This window comes from Panthera tigris, chromosome E1 (assembly GCF_018350195.1).
Source record: "Panthera tigris isolate Pti1 chromosome E1, P.tigris_Pti1_mat1.1, whole genome shotgun sequence".
Classification (NCBI taxonomy): Eukaryota; Metazoa; Chordata; class Mammalia; order Carnivora; family Felidae; genus Panthera; species Panthera tigris.
The window spans coordinates 45,927,254-45,939,081 of record NC_056673.1 but is presented as its reverse complement, the minus strand read 5'-3'; the positions used below and the strand labels follow the sequence as shown (position 1 = coordinate 45,939,081).

The following is an 11,828-nucleotide window of genomic DNA, read 5'->3' as shown; positions in this document are numbered from 1 at the left end:
CCCAGACTGGGTCATTGAACGGTGTGGCCACGCATTAACAGACCGAAGTCCTTAAGAGCTTGTCCTGCAGAGCTTTATTTGAAGGAGCCACACAAAAGACCACCGCTTCACTTCCACAGCTTCTTAATAGACATGTTTTTCTCGCTGTCCTTCTGCATGACCTGGAGAGAGAAAGCATTAGGTTACAAACTGAGCCGACACACGCTCTTTTCCCACTGCTCCAGAGACCCCGTCCACCAAGGCCGGAAGGTAGAGGCCTGTACCTTGGCTACTGCCATCTCAAAGTCCTCCTGCGTGACGTGGACTCGCCGCTCCCGCAGGGCATACATGCCGGCTTCGGTGCACACACCCTGAGCAGAGAAAGGAAGCCAGGCACTGTTGCCGTATGCCCTCAAACTCGGACCTTTCTGCCTCTGCCCCTCTCAACTCGGGCTCTCCGATTACCTTTACTTCAGCCCCTGACGCTCCAGGCATGAGCTCGGCAATCTTCCGCAGGTTGATCCCCCGGGTCAGGTTCATTTTCCGAGAATGAATCTTCAAAATGTCCAGCCGGGCCTAGAGAAGAGAGGAAAAGCCTGAGCCCCGTGGCCTCCCCGCCACAGCCGGAGCCGCTCCCAGCGCTGCCCGTCACAAACCTCCTCATTGGGGGGTGGGAATTCAATTTTCCTGTCGATGCGCCCAGGGCGGAGCAGCGCCGAGTCCAGGATGTCGATCCTGTTAGTAGCCATGATGACCTGAGTGGAGAAAGCGGCGTGGTGGCATCAACCGAGCCCTTCCTCGGGCTCACCTCACCCAGGGCCTCTCCTTGGACACCACCTCACCTTGATATTCTTGGTGGCCTCAAAGCCATCCAGCTGGTTGAGCAGCTCCAGCATTGTGCGCTGCACCTCGCTGTCCCCTCCGGAACCCCCCTCCAGCCGTGAGGAGCCAATGGAGTCGATCTCATCCATGAAGATGATAGAAGGAGCATGTTCTCGTGCCATGACAAACAGCTCCCTCACCATTCTTGCGCCTGTGCAGAGGCCAGGCGGGCGTTAAGGAGGCAATGAGCTCCCTACCCTTACTTCCCCCCACTCGCTTCTTCGTTTTCAGGTGTCTAGTCAGTTACCTTCCCCGATGAATTTCTGTACCAATTCAGAGCCAGAGACACGAATAAAGGTACAGTCTGTATGATGAGCCACAGCCCGGGCCAACAGTGTCTTCCCAGTGCCTGGGGGCCCATATAGCAGCACCCCCTAGAGAGAAACGGGAGAACTCAGGGCAGAAGCCAGCCCCCACACCACACTCCGTGAACATTTCCTGAGCGCTCGCTCTGGGCTAGGTCTCACACTAGATGCTAGGAGCGTAAGTACCGAATGCCAAGGTCCCTCATAAAGCTTCTTTCTGAACCACCTCAGTGCTGCTGCGGCAGCCCTCTCCCCCAGCCCCTCTTCCACGGGGAGGGCCAGCTTAAGCGGGGTCCAGTCTGTCCTGAGCCCTGTGCTCACTCTGGCCGGGACAGGACGAACAGTAACAGCAGGGCCCTCCCGCAGAAGCCTTGCTTCTCACCTTGGGCTGTGCGATGCCCAGCGCTTCAAAGAGCTCGGGATGCTTGACAGGCAGCTCGATCACTTCTTTGATCTCCTTTATCTGCTTGTCCAGTCCACCGATCATCTCATAGGTTGAATCTGGCACTTTCTCCACCATCATCAGTGACACCAGGGGGTCTACCTTGTTGGGCAATATCTTGTGCAGAGTGTAGCTGTCGTTTCTTAGAGCCACTCGGCAATTGGGTGTCACCTGGGCAGGAGGAGAGACTTCAGCAAGTGTTGTGGGGAGAGCTGACCCCAACCCCCCACACGCCACACTCACATCGTTGATGTCGATGTTCTTGTCCACATCTACAACAAACTTGCCTTCGGGATGCACCTAAAGAAACGAGGGCTCGTGACCTTTCCCGACGGCCACTAAACCACCCACCTTGCCCAGGAAGACCTAGGAGTCCTAAAAGAACAGTAACAGGTGTCCCGGCAAGGCTACACACAAAGGTATGGGAACGCCCTGGGCATTGGGCTGCTTCCTGGGGGCCATGGTGCCTTTACCTTAACCAACACTTTCTTCTTATCCATGGCCCGGACTACTTCCCCTACATAGGAGCCCTGTTCCTGCAGCAGCTGTAGCTCTTCCCGCAGTAGGCGAACTGGATGGGAAAGAGTCAGGGGTCACTCAGCTGCTTTGGTGTCCCCTCTCCCGTGAGTCAATTCAGTATGCGTGAATTAAGCACCATTTTAAAGTTTTGGAAGAAAGGCCACAAAAAGAAAGTCAAAACTTAGGTCTTCAAGGGAGTTACAACGGAGCTCAGGAGAGGCATGCGCATGAACAACCATAAAACAGTGCAAAGCATGACCTTGGACTCTAGGAGAAAACAATAAGCACCAAATGTGACGTCTCAATTTAGGGAAATCTGAACAATCAGACCTCGGACAAAATGCCCATATAGTCTTCCCATCTTTTCCTCCTCACCTTTCGCATTAAGCTCATTCCTCTGTGCCTGCAGCCTCCGGAGATTCTGGCTCTTGTCATTCACAATCAGCTGTAGAGGATAAGAAACAGAACAGAAAATATTAGAAGATTCAACTCTTGGCTAAGATCCTCAAGGCTGGTATGAGCCGAGTGACAGAAGAGTACAAGGCACCTGAACGTTACAGATTGTCTAACATGATCCTAATGACGCTATCCTTTCTTCCAAGATTCCCCCTGGGACCAAGGGCAGGCCTCAAAACAGGCTAGTTGTCCTAATGCTGGTCCAGGAATAATAAGCCCTAATGGAGAAATGTTACAGCTGGCTGTCATAGTTAATTTCTCACGGGTCAATAACATGGTAGAGTGAAAAGATCATTGGGTCAGAAGGCTAAATTCTAACCCCACTGCTGCCAATTAATAGGTAGATAAAGCTAAGGAAAGCCATTTAAAAGGTCTGTTACCAAACTGTAAGTACACATGGATAACATCACCTATCCTGCCTCTTTTCAGGACTAGCATGAAGAACAAACGAAATCACCTGTAAAAGCACTTCAAAAATGATAAACCTGATAGCTGCAGAAGTACCAAGAGTTCAGAAATTGTCCTTGTGGTTGTCCTTCAACATTTTCCTTCAATATTATCCTTCAATATTTTCCTCATTGCTGTAGTTCTTGCTCGATCTGTCGGCTAGAGCTCTGGGTTGCCCAATTTTCATTCAGTCCCATGGAATCAGCATTATACAGACTGGGCAACTGTCTGCCCTCCTCCTCTCACCCTGCCCCAACCCCAGTGTGCTAAATCTTTTCTGAGCTTGTCTTCTCTTTTATAAGAAACCCACTCATTCAGGCTTCTTCTAAAAAGAACGATCTTTGGCTAAAAGGAACCTTTTAGGTTAAAATTTGACTCTTCACGATGTATAATAAACTGAATATTGATTACTTTCAAAGGGGTGGGAGCGAAGAGAAACCAGAGACAACTTGTATACTTGTTATGGTTGACTAGTTATTTCTTCCACTGCGCCCCCAGGGGAATAATATGGATTGGTAGACACATGCTCCATCAATCCTTCACCCCTTTCTACCTAGAAGGGGGATGCCTCTGGACCTCTGGAGTCCGTCCTCACCTGCAATTCTTCAATCTTGGACAGATAATATTGGCGGAGTCCACTGCCTGCTTTTCCCTCTTCCAGCTCCATCTGAAGACACGGTGTAATTATTGAAAAGGCTAAAAATCCAAGGGAAAATCCCATTTCCAGCCCGGACTTTGGAGGAATGATGTGGGTTCGAATTTCTCAGTCCATCTCTTTAGAACCCTCCACTCCCCATGACTAAACTAAAAGCAGAATAAGAGTGCCGCCTACCTCATAAGACTTTCAGGAGGATCAAGAGACAACATACACGGGAGTGCTTTGTAACGAATCAAGCGCTACAGAAACCCGAGGTATCATTACTTACAAGCGGAGCCACCAGGAGGATCGGGAGCCCTGCCTCCTGCGACTCGCGGACGGGCCGGTTTCCGTTCCCACCCTTCCCCTCACCCACTCTGGCTTCCACGGGGTCCCGTCTTTCTCTCCCGGCCCTTACCCGCCGGGGGCGGCACTGACACAGCAGATCCAGTCCCAGGCAGGGCCCCCTCTGGATTGGTCCGCCCAACCCCGACTCACCCGACCCTCTTGCCCCCAGCTGGCAGTCCACCTCGGATCACGCCTTCTTCGCATCGAGCCCCCAGTCCCCGCCCGGCCGCCGCAGCCGCCATACCTGCTCCGGTCCGTCAAGCGCCATCTTCCCTCTCCCGCAGAGACCGCCGGCATCTGAGCCGCCTTGGCGCGCAGGCGCAGAAGCAGGGGTTAGGGGCCCGACAACCCTGGCAGAGAAGAGTTCCGGGTCAATGGGCGGGTTGTGCGGCGAGAAGTTTACAAAAACAGAGGCCATGATGGGAAGGTGGCTACGCGAGGTCAGGCGCTTTGGAAAGAGATGAAGAGGCCACAGAATTCCTAAATTTTGCTCCCTAGTAACTCAGTTTTAATTCAGGTAATCTGTTCCTCTGGCCCCAACTTCCAACTTACTGTACTTGAGGCCACGCTCAAAATGGCGGACACTTGGAGCCGGGGACGCAAGCGACGCAAGCGGAAGCGGAAGTACGTGTGCTGCCCACACGTGCCGCTACCCGAGTAGTGAAAAAGGTGCTGGGGGTCGGTGTTTGCCGCACCGAAGTGGATTGTAGCGCTTCGGGAAGAGGCTTTTCGATTTCTACCTTGTTTCCAGATTGAGTGACACTACTCCCACACACCCCGTTCCACCATGGGCAAGAAAGGCAAAGTCGGGAAGAGCCGGAGGGACAAGTTCTATCATCTGGCGAAGGAGACCGGTGAGTCAGGGCCCGCGCCGTTGCCACCAAGGGAGAGAGCGAACGAATGACCTTTTCGATTCGCCCCTTTCCGAATATTGAGTTTGAATTTTGAAGACGGGGTGGTGGGTTGTGAGACCGCAGAACTCCTGGGAAAACGCCCCGCCGAGTTTAACGTTTTGTCGGTGCCCCCAGGTTACCGCTCCCGCTCTGCTTTCAAGCTGATCCAGTTAAATCGCCGCTTTCAGTTCCTGCAGAAAGCCCGAGCCTTGCTGGACCTGTGTGCTGCGCCAGGGGGATGGTGCGTAACAGCCGGTACCTGTGGCTCTTCATGGCTGTTCCTTGGTTTCCGGCCTTGGAGGACTGAGAGTTGCATTGGGGGAGGGAGGAATGCGGTAACAATATCAGCCTCAAACTTCTCTATTGTAGACGTGGGTCGCAAAGAAAAGGTTTGAAACGTGTATTTTACATGCTCTGGCCAGTGCACCTGATAGCGGTTCTAATACACATGGTGAGAGTTCACATTGTCAAGAGAGGAAAAGGAACGGTCTTGGATTATTTTAATCGTTATTATTCTTTTATAGGTTGCAGGTGGCTGCTAAGTTTATGCCTGTATCCAGCCTTATTGTGGGTGAGTAACAGGTGGCCCTCCTGAGGGTTTAAAGGGGTGGGAGTGTGAGATACTGATTGTGTTCTACGTTTTCTTTCTCCCTGCTTGAGGCAGGCTTTTGGAATTCTCTGACCTGATTTCTTCCAGGAGTGGACCTGGTTCCAATCAAGCCTCTTCCCAATGTGGTGACACTCCAGGAGGACATCACAACGGAACGCTGTAGGCAGGTAACAGGAATCTCTCTGTCTCTCTGTCTCTCTCTCTCTCTCTCTCTCTGGTTTACATGCACGCAGCCACATCTGACTTCTCACTACCCAGATCCCCTGAACGCAAGCTTTTTTCTGTGTAACATGCCTTGAGCAGTGTCTGCACATTCTGCATGACGAGGCTCGTGATATGCTTAGTCTCCACTGCAGGTTTTATTTTAATCAGGAATGAGGTGTTTAGAATTGGAAGTGCGGAGATATCATTGAAATCTTTTCCAGTAGGCTTCCTAGTAGAATGTAACTCCCTTGAAGATGTATTGTTGTTGTTGTTATTATTTTACTATTATATATTTTTATCATTGCGTCTCCTGTGCCTGGCACAGGATTGGGCCCATTGTGGGCATTCAGCAAGTGACTGGGTAGACAAATCACTGGGTCAGAGACCCCGTTCATAGCCATTTCTGTGTTCCTGTTGCTCTAGTCCCTCTTCTTCTCTGTAGGCCCTGAAGAAGGAGCTGAAGACCTGGAAAGTTGATGTTGTGCTCAACGATGGGGCCCCCAACGTTGGGGCTAGCTGGGTCCACGATGCCTATTCACAAGGTGCCAAGAGTGGGGGGCCTGGAGAGGAGAGTGGAGGTGGGCAAGCCCTCTCAGGCTGCAGAGGTCCTCAGCTAATTCTCTCTTTCCCACAGCCCACTTGACACTGATGGCTCTGCGTTTGGCTTGTGATTTTCTGGCCCGCGGTGGCTGCTTTATCACAAAGGTTTTTCGCTCTCGTGACTATCAGCCCCTACTGTGGATCTTCCAGCAGCTCTTTCGCCGTGTCCAGGCCACTAAGCCCCAAGCCTCCCGCCATGAATCTGCGGAGATCTTTGTAGTCTGCCAGGGTGGGCATCGCATTTTTGTTCTCGTGACTCGGTTTCTTAGCTGCCAAAGCACACTTGCTTATATATCGTATCGTCTTAGGATTCCTGGCTCCTGACAAGGTTGACAGTAAATTCTTTGACCCCAAATTTGCCTTCAAGGAGATTGAAGTTCAGGCCAAGACTGTTACCGAATTGGTGACTAAGAAGAAGCCAAAGGTGTGTTTGGGGAATGGGACCACTCTCAGGTTCTGGAACTCAGGGGAGGTTGGGCCTGGTGGTTCTCATAGACAGCTTAGAAGGGCCTTTTTAACTTTCTTTATTTCCTTCCCTAAGGCTGAAGGCTATGCTGAGGGCGACCTCACCCTTTATCACCGAACTTCAGTCACCGACTTTCTCCGAGCTGCCAACCCTGTTGACTTCCTCTCCAAAGCCAGCGAAGTGAGTCCTGAGATTTGAGGGGTGGAAGGAAGCCTCAGAAACGTGAGCCCCAAATCTCCCGATTCCTTTCTTTACTCCCAAACAGATCTTGCTAGATGATGAAGAGTTGGCACAGCATCCAGCCACCACTGAGGATGTGCGGGCCTGCTGTCAGGACATCAAAGTGCTAGGGCGCAAGGAACTTAGGTGTGTGGCAGGGGCGGGCATAGGTGCCAGGAGCCCCAAAGGCAGGGAAAGGCCTTTGAAGACGCAGCAGCGGTTTCTTCCTCAAGGCGTCATTTGAGGAATTCAGCTAGCGTCGGATTTTTGGGAACAGGATGCTGCTGTGCTAGAGATTGGGAGGGCGGGGCCAAAAAGGGGGCAGGGGCGAAGAGGGAAACGGCAGGGTCAGTAACGGTATTTCTGGGGCAGATCCCTGCTGAACTGGAGAACGAAGCTTCGGCGGCACGTGGCCAAGAAGCTGAAAGAGCAGGCGAAGGCAATGGACATCAGGTGAGGAGGGAATTAGACCAGGGTAGGTGTTGACTGTGTGTCGGTGGGGAAGCGTGTTGAGGAAATAAGCAAAGTGCTTGGACCCCGCGGTCAGTCTTAGCTCGGGAGAGGAAGAGGAGGAGGCTGATGAAGAGTCAACGGCCGGGACTGTGCGGCAGCCCTCGGAGGAGGCAGAAGAGGAGGAGCAACTCGACCGGACCCTGGCGGAGATGAAGGCCCAGGAGGTGGCGGAATTAAAGAGGTGAGGGGAGTGGGGAGGCGTTTGGGGAGCCCCGCTGCGGAGCGCCTCGGTGTGTGAAGCTGGGGGAGGGGGTGAAGGCACAGATGGGGAACCTTTAGAGCTGGGCAGGCAGGATTCCTCAATTGTCCGTCCCCTCAGGAAGAAAAAGAAGCTGCTGCGTGAGCAGAGGAAACAGCGGGAGCGTGTGGAGCTGAAGATGGACCTTCCTGGGGTTTCTATTGCAGATGAGGGGGAGACTGGCATGTTCTCCCTGCGCACCATCCGGGGTCACCAGGTGAGGGTGGGGTTAGGGCACACTGAGGAGACCGAATGATCTCACTAGGTATTTGGACGTGGGGGGGCACTGAATGTCTGTTTTAAGTGTGCTGAATGTTCATGGCTCACGTTTGCTGTGTTCACCCATAAAATGAGAGGGGCCTCATTTTGGGGGAGAGGAGACAGGGGAAAGGACCCAGAGCTTTGTGCCTGAAAAGCCAGGAAGAAACATACGACTAAAATGACGAGATTAGGGGCACCTGGGTGGCTCGGTCGGTTGAGCGTCCGACTTCGGCTCGGGTCATGATCTTGGGCTTTGTGAGTTTGAGCCCCACATCAGGCTCTGTGCTGACAGCTCAGAGCCCACTTCACATTCTCTGTCTCTCTGCCCCTCCCCTGCTTGCACGATCAAAAAAATAAGTAACGTTTAAGGACATTTAAAATGATAAGCTCAGGAACGTTTATGAGTGGGATGTGCATTTATTCTCATAGAACTAGAATATTAGAACTAAGAGACTCTTTGCAGTAAGCTTAGGTGCTAGTAGATAGAGCCAGGGTAACTGGGATACCAGGACGCATGATGGTTTCCTTCGGAGGAGGGCAGCGTTCTTCCGTTCACCAAGACCAAGTTAGCACCTTGACGCCATAGGCTGCTAGGTGGTGCTTTCTGCCAAATACTGGAGAACCTGCTTTTCTATCATAAAAGCAGCATCAACAAGCACAGTGAACTTTTGCGGCCCTTGTGGGAAGGGAAACCAGGTCATCTTTGGTACAAGTGCAGGAGGGAGAGAGCACGGTGGTTCTGGAGCAGACTGCCAGAGGAGTTCTTTGCCTTAGTTTCCTTCTCTGTGAAAGAATAATAGAACCTACTGACCAGGGTTTTGGGGATGAATCGAGAGAGGGTTGAGGCATAATCACCGCTAATGTGGTAAACTCGCAAGAACGGCTAGCTTTGTTGTTAGGAAAATGGATTTTGAGGTTGAGTTTGTAACCGAAATCATTCTTGTTAGATGTATGTTGCCTGGGCTCTTTTATTCCGTGGAAACAAAACTCGTAGATTTATTTTCAGAAGGCAATGTGCTTTCTGAGAGTAATTTTTAAAGAATAACCAGCGTTTCAGACTATTTTAACATTTGATGTTATATATAGGCTTTGGGGTGTTTTTTAAAATTTATTTCTGGTACTATTGGAAGACAGCGCGTGGGATAGTGGCCTGGTCTAGAACGGGAGGTGTTAAACATTTAGTCCTGTCACTTCTCTGTATCTGCCACAGCGTGTTTTCAAGCTCTGCTGATAACACAGCCGGGCGGGGGGGAAGCAGTAGTATGTTCCTTAGGAGTACTCTTGATCTCTTTGTTTCTGTCAAACTCTAGTTGTTAGAGGAGGTAACACAAGGGGATATGAGTGCTGCGGACACATTTCTGTCTGATGTGCCAAGGGATGACATCTATGTATCAGATGTCGAGGATGACGACCCATCTCTGGACAGTGACTTGGATCCAGAGGAGCTGGCGGGAGTTGGAGGATCTCCGCGTCTAAAGGACCAAAAGCGGTAAGGGTGGCGGTGCGCGTGCAGGAGGGAGTACTGACCCCCTCAGTGTGAGTTTTGAAGCACAGCTGGTCGTAGGCATTGCCAGAGGGTGTCAGGGAGCAGGTCCTCCGGGGCACCCATCCTCCACCCATTCTCCTTGGGTCTGCAGTGTACGATTTGCTGAAGTAGAAGATGGGGACAAAGAGGAAGAAGAGGAGAATCCGCTGCTGGTACCACTGGAGGAAAGGACGGTACTGCGGGAAGAACAAGCCAGTCTGTGGTTCTCTAAGGTAAGAAGAGGTTGGCAGCCCAGAAAGATAGGGAATGAGCGTTCCCTGGGAGAAAGGCGGCTTGAATATTCCCCTTCTCATTCACAGGATGGCTTCAGTGGGCTTGAGGATGATGCGGATGAGGCCCTGGAGATCAGTCAAGCCCAGCTGTTGTATGAGAGCCGTCGGAAGGGGCGGCAGCAGCTGCCACCTCCTTCCAGTTTGAAGACCGAGGAAAAACCTCCCCCGTGCCAGGAGAAGGATCCAGCAGGGGCAGGGGCTCCGGCAGAGGCCACCAGTGGGCCTGGCGGGGAAGAAAGAGATGGCAGCTCAGACAGCGATAGCAGCAGCAGCGAGGATGGGGAGAGGTGAGTGCCTGCAGGTGACAGGAGAAGGGATGAAAAAGCAGTGGTTGTGACCGTTTCTCCACGTTCGGGGTTTTCAGCTTTGGCTGTAGACCGTGAGTTTTAAGAAGTACCAACGGTTCTGATTTAAGTGCTGTGCGGTATAGCCTGGGAGGGTGTTTTTGGAAGTTCAAGTCTTAAATAGGAAGCGTGATTGAGGCGTGAGGCAGGAGTGGGTCTGGGGAGTGGCAGAACAGTACATGATTGTCCCCCTTCTGCAGTTGGGAACCAAAGCATGGAAAGAAGCGAAGCCGTGGGCCTAAGTCAGATGAAGACGGGTTTGAGATTGTGCCCATCGAGGACCCAAGTGAGCTCCACGCCTTATGGAATGGGAGGCGACAATGGAAGTTTCCGTGTAAGGAAGGAGGCTTTGACATTGTCCCTTTTTCTCTCTAGTGAAACGTAGGATACTAGACCCTGAGGGCCTTGCCCTAGGTGCTATCATTGCTTCTTCCAAAAAGGCTAAACGAGACCTCATAGATGATTCCTTCAGCAGGTAAGAGGGCCAGAAAGTCATGAGAAGTGGCCCTGACTGGGGGTGGGTAAGGGGGTGATTTCTGCTTTAGGAAGCCTGGAGTGGTCCTCAGGGCTGCCGTTCTCTTTCTGCTTAGGTATACGTTTAACGAGGAGGAGGGAGAGCTCCCGGAGTGGTTTGTGCAGGAGGAAAAGCAGCACAGGGTACGGCAGCTGCCCATTGACAAGAAGGAGGTGGAACACTACCGCAGACGCTGGCGGGAAATCAATGCGCGTCCCATCAAGAAAGTTGCTGAGGCCAAAGCCAGAAAGAAACGGAGGGTAGGAGGGTAAATAGTGGGGCTGCCTGAGTGCAGGGAAGGGAGCTGGGAGAAGGTCTCGCTGAGCACCTACCCCCCACCCCCACCCAACAGATGCTAAAGAAGCTGGAGCAAACCAAGAAGAAGGCAGAGGCTGTGGTGAACACCGTGGACATCTCTGAACGAGAGAAAGTGGCTCAGCTTAGGAGGTGAGGGAGAGGGATCACCCTCAAAGGTACATGGGGTTGAAAAGTAGCAGGAAGCCTTGAACCTGTTCCTTGCATTTACAGCCTCTACAAGAAGGCTGGGCTCGGCAGGGAGAAACGCCAAGTCACCTATGTCGTAGCCAAAAAAGGTGTGGGCCGCAAAGTGCGCCGGCCAGCTGGGGTCAGAGGTCACTTCAAAGTGGTGGACTCCAGGATGAAGAAGGACCAAAGAGCACAACAAAGGAAAGAGCAGAAGAAAAAACACAGACGGAAGTGAGCAGAGAGAGCCTCTGAGAAGACAGTGTGAGGACTCAGAGGGGTGATTCTGGCCCCCCTGGTACCAGCTACAGTCTCGTTTGCATCCCGGTCAGCGGGTGGACACACAGGTGGGGTGCCTAGAACTCTCCAGGTGGTCCTGCGTGGTGAGGAGATGTCCTCCTGCCTGAAGGCAGGTCTCGGATCCGTCCTGTGGGGGTATTGAGCACACATACCTTTTTTTAAGGTTAGTGTTGGGGTGGCATATTCAGTATCGCTGGTCTTCCCCCAGCCTCCTCCAGTCATCCAAATAAAAACCAGGGTACTTTTTTTTCCTGACATTTTAGTTCCCATTAAGCGTTAACTCGAACACCTGGGTGTTCACACCATGTGCTGCACTGTTCTAAATCCTACTTTGTATGTACTCACTGTGA

The 11,828-nt window shown here is 52.1% G+C and overlaps 2 protein-coding genes across 4 annotated transcripts; one reads left to right on the top strand and one right to left on the bottom strand.

Moving 5' to 3' along the window:
* Nucleotides 1-51: 51 nt before the first annotated feature.
* Nucleotides 52-4,641, bottom strand: PSMC5 (proteasome 26S subunit, ATPase 5). Of its 3 annotated transcripts, XM_042966927.1 has the most exons (13): nucleotides 4,568-4,641; nucleotides 4,166-4,365; nucleotides 3,626-3,697; nucleotides 2,503-2,572; nucleotides 2,082-2,179; nucleotides 1,852-1,908; nucleotides 1,549-1,779; nucleotides 1,109-1,235; nucleotides 822-1,012; nucleotides 636-734; nucleotides 445-555; nucleotides 264-350; nucleotides 52-161 (listed from the first exon to the last, which is right to left on the bottom strand). In XM_042966927.1, the coding sequence occupies exons 2-13, from the start codon at nucleotides 4,310-4,312 to the stop codon at nucleotides 108-110; spliced, it is 1,344 nt and encodes a 447-aa protein (XP_042822861.1). In that variant the 5' UTR covers nucleotides 4,313-4,365; nucleotides 4,568-4,641; the 3' UTR covers nucleotides 52-107. The 3 variants fall into 3 exon arrangements, with proteins under 3 accessions (XP_042822861.1, XP_042822860.1, XP_042822862.1); XM_042966926.1 differs by lacking the exon at nucleotides 4,568-4,641 and having other exon boundaries at nucleotides 4,260-4,440; XM_042966928.1 differs by lacking the exon at nucleotides 4,568-4,641 and having other exon boundaries at nucleotides 3,626-3,726; nucleotides 4,260-4,328.
* On the top strand, nucleotides 4,447-11,786 carry FTSJ3 (FtsJ RNA 2'-O-methyltransferase 3). The gene is made up of 21 exons (XM_042966916.1): nucleotides 4,447-4,532; nucleotides 4,767-4,869; nucleotides 5,044-5,149; nucleotides 5,433-5,479; nucleotides 5,606-5,685; nucleotides 6,165-6,264; nucleotides 6,357-6,551; nucleotides 6,631-6,746; nucleotides 6,864-6,968; nucleotides 7,054-7,154; nucleotides 7,380-7,460; nucleotides 7,555-7,701; nucleotides 7,840-7,975; nucleotides 9,330-9,508; nucleotides 9,657-9,777; nucleotides 9,865-10,124; nucleotides 10,382-10,467; nucleotides 10,557-10,656; nucleotides 10,772-10,955; nucleotides 11,048-11,142; nucleotides 11,224-11,786. The coding sequence occupies exons 2-21, from the start codon at nucleotides 4,803-4,805 to the stop codon at nucleotides 11,414-11,416; spliced, it is 2,499 nt and encodes an 832-aa protein (XP_042822850.1). The 5' UTR covers nucleotides 4,447-4,532; nucleotides 4,767-4,802; the 3' UTR covers nucleotides 11,417-11,786.
* Nucleotides 11,787-11,828: the final 42 nt, after the last annotated feature.

Bases quoted from the DNA above. Each gene is read 5' to 3' on its own strand.
- PSMC5 (XM_042966926.1), bottom strand. From the start codon at position 4,433: ATGGCCTCTGTTTTTGTAAACTTCTCGCCGCACAACCCGCCCATTGAC. The intron at 1,013-1,108 runs GTAACTGACTAG...GCCTCTGCACAG, and splicing joins ACAGAAATTCATCGGGGAAG to GCGCAAGAATGGTGAGGGAG. The intron at 162-263 runs GTACAGGCCTCT...TTCTCTCTCCAG, and splicing joins TTGAGATGGCAGTAGCCAAG to GTCATGCAGAAGGACAGCGA.
- FTSJ3 (XM_042966916.1), top strand. From the start codon at position 4,803: ATGGGCAAGAAAGGCAAAGTCGGGAAGAGCCGGAGGGACAAGTTCTAT. The intron at 5,150-5,432 runs GTGCGTAACAGC...ATTCTTTTATAG, and splicing joins TGTGCTGCGCCAGGGGGATG to GTTGCAGGTGGCTGCTAAGT. The intron at 10,657-10,771 runs GTAAGAGGGCCA...CTTTCTGCTTAG, and splicing joins ATAGATGATTCCTTCAGCAG to GTATACGTTTAACGAGGAGG.